Raw genomic sequence first — 5,777 nt, 5'->3', positions numbered from 1 at the left:
GCAGCCGGCACTACTTCCCTGCCAGCAGCTTCATTGTGTGCGCGAGGAGCGAGCGGCGGCGGAGAGCGGGCGAGCGAGCAGCAGCCCGAGCGCGGCGGGGAGAGCGAGCGCGCCGGGGAGGGTGCGAGGCGGCGCCCGCGGCTGCGCTCCGCCCGCCTCCCGGCAACTCTGCCCAGCGCGGCGCGCCGTGCGCGCCGTCCCGCCGCCGCCGCCGCCGCCGCCGCCGCCACCGCCACCGCCGGCGCCCCGCCGCCTGCCGTCGCGGGCAGGGGTCTGGTCGGGACGGGGGTCCCCGCCTGGGGACTGGGGCATCCCGGTGCAGCCGGGAGGCGTGCAGCCCGCGGGGGGCGCCACTTGCGCCGCAGCGCCCGCCCGCTCAACTGCGTGGGCGGGAGGGCGGTGGGGCTCGGAGGCGCCCCAGAAGCCGGGCGCCCCGACTTCTCCGAGGGAGCCCCAATCCCGTGGAGCGTACAGAGCGAGCGCGCCCCAGCCGCACCGGACCTTGCGCTCATCCCCCGCGTACCCCACTTCTGCACAAACTTTTCTGACGCCCTCGCCCGTGGGGGTCGCGGCGAGCGCTGAGCTGTCCGCAGGGCTCCCGCCCCGCCGGACCCTAGCCACGCTGACCTCCTGCCTCTCGTAGCCTCAGTGGCGACCTCTCCAGGCCGGGCCGGGCACGGCACTCGAGGCGAGCGCGGCAACCACCGCGGCTCTCCGAAGGCTCCCGCGCCCCCCGGGGCAGCTGGGCGGGGTAATGCCCTCCGTGATGGAGAAGCCGAGCGCGGGCTCCGGGATCCTGTCCCGCAGCCGGGCCAAGACGGCGCCCAACGGCGGGCAGCCGCACTCGGAGGATGACAGCAGCGAGGAGGAGCACTCGCACGGTGAGCCCGGCGGCCTAGGGTTAAAGGTGCACCGGCACCGGGGACGCGAGTGGGGCGGGGGGAGTGTTGCTGACCACGGGCGTTTTAGACTGATGGCTCCTGCCTTCCAGGACTGGAGCCTCTGTCTTGCTTCTTCCCCCAGCCTGGGGGCTGCGGGCACTGGGAATCCGGAGGCTGGGCCCCTAGCTGCCAAGGAGGCGGTCCTGCCCACCCCCGCCCTGCCCTCAGTCTCTGAAGGACTCAGGCGGCCCTCCTCTCCACAGTTTGGGCTGCTCATACCTTGCTACCTTGTAGGGGACTGAGGTCTGGCTGGGGCAGGGGCTGGAAAGACACTTCAACACCGAGCTGTGAGGCTCATGGGGTGGGGAGGAGCTTTGGATTCCCTGCAGGGCTATGGTCCAGGTCTAGGGGCAGCACCCGCCTCCCCCCCCCCCCCCCCCCCCCCCAGCCAGAACAAAGGGCTCTGCTTGGCCTGGGCTCTAAACTGGCCCCTTGTCCTGGCACCCCCCCCCCATCTCTGCCGCCCCCACCCCCCCCCCCCTCCTCCCATGGGTTATGACTAGGCAGGGTCTCTCCGTCTTCCAGTTTCTTCTGTGGCTGAGGGCAACTGAGGGGGCAGATCAGGGAAAAGTGAGCCTTCTGGAAGGTGGGGGCCCTGAATGGTCAGGAAGGAGAACCCCAGGGCAGCCACCACCCCTGCCACATCCTCCTGTCCTCCCTCCCTGGAGTCCTGACTGTCTCCCCTGGCTCCGCAGACAGCATGATCCGCGTTGGAACCAATTACCAGGCCGTGATTCCGGAGTGCAAGCCTGGTGAGTGGCAGGACAGGCTGCAAAGGGAGGGGAGCGGAGGGCCCATGGCTTGGCCCTGAGCCTCACCTGGGGGAGCCCTTGGCTGGTGCCCGCTGGAAGGACAGGCCAGCGGGCGGGCGGGCGGGGGTGGGTGGCCCATGGCATGCTTGGTTTTCCTGCTCTGCCTTCCTGTCTGGGTCTCTGCTCCTCCTTCCCTTCTGGCCTCACCTCACAGGCCCCATTCCTCTGCCACCCTCTGGCCGTGGGTCCAGGCCAGTGCCACCAGGCTGATCCTTCTTGCGCCCGTCTTTCAGAGAGCCCTGCACGCTACAGCAACAAGGAACTGAAGGGGATGCTGGTGTGGTCGCCCAACCACTGCGTGTCAGATGCCAAACGTGAGTGGGGCAGGATCCTGGTTCGTTTGCATCCCTGGGAGCTGGGGGCTTGGGTTCATGCCATTTGGTGGCCGGCTCTTCTCTCAAGTGGGCTGGAGGCTGAGGTGTGTGGGTTCAGCCCCTTCCCTGGGGCTCAGGCTCCGGGGCCTAGCCCCATCTGGGCGGGCTCGGGTCAGGAGGTGTAACCCTTTCTCCAACACCGGGCCCCTCCCACCCCCCCCCCCACCCCCCCCCCCCCCGCAGTTGACAAGTACATTGCGATGGCCAAGGAGAAGCACGGCTACAACATTGAGCAGGTGAGCCTCGGCCCCATAGGGATTTGGGCGGTGGGGACGGGACGGTGCCGGGCGCAGCTGAGCCCGAGTCGTTCCCTCTCCCGGGCCAGGCGCTGGGCATGCTCTTGTGGCATAAGCACGATGTAGAGAAGTCACTGGCCGACCTGGCCAACTTCACCCCGTTCCCTGATGAGTGGACTGTGGAGGACAAGGTGCTGTTTGAACAGGCCTTTGGCTTCCATGGCAAATGCTTCCAGCGGATCCAGCAGATGGTAAAAGCCCATTCCCCCTTGCCAGCGTTCCTTAGCCCCTCCGTTCTGACGAGCCCGCCCGGGGCCCAGGGTCCTGGGTGGGTCCCAGCCCCTGGCATTGCCCTTCCAGCTGCCTGACAAGCTGATCCCTAGTCTGGTAAAGTATTACTATTCGTGGAAGAAGACCCGCAGCCGGACCAGCGTGATGGACAGACAGGCTCGGCGGCTGGGGGGCCGAAAAGACAAAGAAGACAGGTGGGGGCCCTGGGGGCCCAGGGGCGGGGCAAGCTGAGCTCTGGGGGCCCTGGCCTCTGCCTCACTCCCTCCTTGGTCCCTGTGTCAACAGTGATGAGCTTGAAGAGGGACGAGGAGCCGTGAGTGAGGGGGAGCCAGATGCTGGAGACCCCAAGAGAGAGGTGAGCCCCCCCCCGTCCCCCCCAGCTGGTCTGGCCCTGCCCATGCGCGCGCCTCGTCCTTGGGCTCCTCACCACCCACCCCTCTCCTTTCCCTGGCAGCCTCTGCCCTCTCGGCCCCTGAATACCCGCCCAGGCCCTGGGAAGAAGGAGGCCCAGGGGTCTCAGTACCGCCACCACCCGCTGCGAACCCGGCGTCGCCCACCCAAGGGCATGTACCTGAGCCCCGAGGGCCTCACCGCTGTGTCAGGAAGCCCAGACCTTGCCAACCTCACGCTTCGAGGCCTCGACTCGCAGCTCATCTCCCTCAAGCGCCAGGTGAGGGCCTGAGGAAAGAAGGGGCCCCGCGGACCGGGCCGCGGGCAGCAGGGAAGTACGTTGCGGGGACGGCTGAGGCCGAAGGTGTGTGGTGTGCACGCGCCGAGCCTGCCTCTGCCCCACCTCTTAGACGTCTGAGTCACGGCGGCGTTCTCTTCTGGATCTTTTATAGAAACTGGTCTGCGAGCGGGGGAGAACCCGGGCGCCTCCCCTACTGAGCTGTTGTGAGGGAGGAGCGAGCTGGAAGGTGGGGGGGGGGGCTGGCCACGAGCTGTGTTGGGAAGCAGAACCATGGTGAGGGTTGGTACCGGTGGCCTTTCTGGCAGGAGAGTTTGAGGTGTCGCCTCTTGACCTTTTCAGGTGCAAAGCATGAAGCAGACCAATAGCGGCCTCCGCCAGGCGCTGGAGGGTGGCATCGATCCACTGCGCCCCCCTGAGGTAAGGTGGCTTCGGGTGTGGGTGAGGGAGGGGCTTGCCCCCCCACCCCCCACCTCCCCCATCTTGCGGAGCAGAAAGGGGAGATGGCCTCGGAGGGCAGGGCCTCTGTTGCCATAATGTCCAGTCTAGAGGATATATTCCCTGCTCTCCAGGCCAACACCAAGTTCAACTCCCGCTGGACCACGGATGAGCAGCTCTTGGCCGTGCAAGGTGGGTTAGACCAGGGGGGAGCGCGGAGAGCGCCGGGAATCTCTCCCCAGCCTCCGAGGAGGAGCCGGGGCAGCGGGGAAGGGTCAGGGAAGGAGCTCGTTCTGAGGGGCGCTCACACTCTGCTGCCCTTTTGACCCTCGCAGCCATCCGTAGGTACGGCAAAGACTTCGGGGCTATAGCCGAGGTGATCGGGAACAAGACTCTGACCCAGGTGAAGACGTTCTTCGTGAGCTACCGGCGCCGCTTCAATCTGGAGGAGGTGCTGCAGGAGTGGGAGGCCGAGCAGGACGGGGCGCCCGGAGCCCCAGTCCCCATGGAGGAGTCGAGGAGAGGGGCCCCCTTGCCAGCCCCAGCCCTGGAGGAAGACGACGAGGTGAGAGCGGGCGGAAGGAGCCCTTCCGGGAAGAGAGGAGAGGAGCCGGCTCCGTCTTTGGACGGGGACGAGGGCACGCTCGAGTCCGTTTCCCTCCTCTCCCCTCACAGGTGCAGATCACGTCCGTGTCGACATCCGTGCCCCGATCGCTACCTCCCGTGCCGCCCCCTCCTCCGCCTCCCACCTCGCTGTCCCAGCCGCCCCCGCTGCTGAGGCCACCTCTGCCTACGGCTCCCACTCTGCTCCGCCAGCCACCCCCGCTCCAGCAGGGCCGTTTCCTCCAGCCCCGGCTGGCCCCCAACCAGCCCCCACCACCTCTCATCCGCCCGGCTCTGGCTGCCTCCCGCCACAGTGCCCGCCCCGGCCCTCAGCCCCCACCCACCCTGATTGGAGCCCCGCTGGAGCCTCCAGCACCGTCACTCTGAGCCCTGCGGCCCTCCACCCGCCAGAGGCTCCAGAACCCCGTGGCTGGCCGTCCTTGGACACCTCTGGCTTCACTGAGGACAGAAGGGACTAGAGCCCTTGGCCAGGTCTTTCGAAGACTCGGAGCTGCCAGTGGGCACAGTCTGGACCTCTGGGTTCTGCACTTGTTTCTGGCAGCTGAGGCTCCACCCCCCCCACCCGAGCCTGGAGCCTGGGGCGGGGACTCAGGGGCCTTCTGAACTGGCCTGAGGGTACTTTTCTCTTCCTGGCTGGGGCTGGAATGGCTGCCTCCTAGTCTGCTGGGGCTGGGCCTTTGGGCCTTGGCCTTCGTGTAGAGGGGGTAGTGACCTTAGCTTGGGGGATGGGGGAGTGGACAGTGTAGGGGCTGTTCTTCCTCTTTCTTTTAGCAATAAGTCAGGGTGAGGTGGGGAGGGGGCTGTAGGGGGGAGGCGGGCAGAGGTTCCTTGGGGCCTCAGTGTGGCCGAACTGGATGGGCAGCTCTCCTGTCTTCCGGAGCTTGCTGGGAAGTGCCATGGAGCTCTGAAGGTGCCCGCTATACCCACTGCCCAAAAGCCTAGAGAAAGGAGGGCCGGGGACATATGCAGACATGGGTTTATTTTTCAATGTTTTTAAAAAATAAATAAAATCTTCCAAGTTCACTCAGTGTTCTCTCTTTTGCCCTTGAGGTCCCTGGGCTTTGCTTCCTGTCTGTGTCCCGAGGGTGGGAGGGAGCAGCCACCCAGCACTGGCCTCCCCCAGGCCTCAGACAGGAATCCATTCTGTCCTGCAAGGCTGGCGGGCTGGGCCACATCTTGCCCATGGGGACTGGGTCCCTGCCCGGTTGGGAGAAGAAACAGAAGGAGGCAGCTCAGATTCCAAACATTCTCTTTATTACGTGTTTGATCCAGAGGAGAAACTAAGTGCGGGTGGGGGGGGGGGGGCGGGTGGGGAGGGGCCACCTTGCCTGGGAGGCCCCCCCCACGGGCCACCACCCTCTCTGGGAGCCAAG

At 66.6% G+C, this 5,777-nt stretch overlaps 1 protein-coding gene across 2 annotated transcripts; it reads left to right on the top strand.

Moving 5' to 3' along the window:
• The first annotated feature begins 752 nt into the window (after window positions 1-752).
• Window positions 753-5,427, top strand: RCOR2 (REST corepressor 2). 2 transcript variants are annotated; one of them, XM_058714997.1, is made up of 12 exons: window positions 753-881; window positions 1,637-1,693; window positions 1,987-2,067; window positions 2,311-2,363; window positions 2,453-2,614; window positions 2,724-2,848; window positions 2,940-3,009; window positions 3,109-3,324; window positions 3,685-3,762; window positions 3,915-3,972; window positions 4,116-4,345; window positions 4,456-5,427. In XM_058714997.1, exons 1-12 carry the CDS (start codon window positions 755-757, stop codon window positions 4,768-4,770), a joined length of 1,572 nt encoding a protein of 523 aa, XP_058570980.1. In that variant the 5' UTR covers window positions 753-754; the 3' UTR covers window positions 4,771-5,427. The 2 variants fall into 2 exon arrangements, with proteins under 2 accessions (XP_058570980.1, XP_058570981.1); XM_058714998.1 differs by lacking the exon at window positions 4,116-4,345.
• The last annotated feature ends 350 nt before the right edge of the window (window positions 5,428-5,777 follow it).

Source organism: Neofelis nebulosa, unplaced genomic scaffold, assembly GCF_028018385.1.
Source record: "Neofelis nebulosa isolate mNeoNeb1 unplaced genomic scaffold, mNeoNeb1.pri scaffold_66, whole genome shotgun sequence".
In the NCBI taxonomy this organism is placed as follows: domain Eukaryota; kingdom Metazoa; phylum Chordata; class Mammalia; order Carnivora; family Felidae; genus Neofelis; species Neofelis nebulosa.
This window is presented reverse-complemented; position numbering and strand designations above follow the sequence as displayed.

What these genes read in the sequence shown, in the direction of transcription:
- RCOR2 (XM_058714997.1), top strand. Translation starts at nt 755, where the DNA reads ATGCCCTCCGTGATGGAGAAGCCGAGCGCGGGCTCCGGGATCCTGTCC. An exon ending in CGAGGAGGAGCACTCGCACG is followed by an intron (nt 882 to 1,636) that starts GTGAGCCCGGCG and finishes CTGGCTCCGCAG; the next exon opens with ACAGCATGATCCGCGTTGGA. An exon ending in TCCAGCGGATCCAGCAGATG is followed by an intron (nt 2,615 to 2,723) that starts GTAAAAGCCCAT and finishes TTGCCCTTCCAG; the next exon opens with CTGCCTGACAAGCTGATCCC.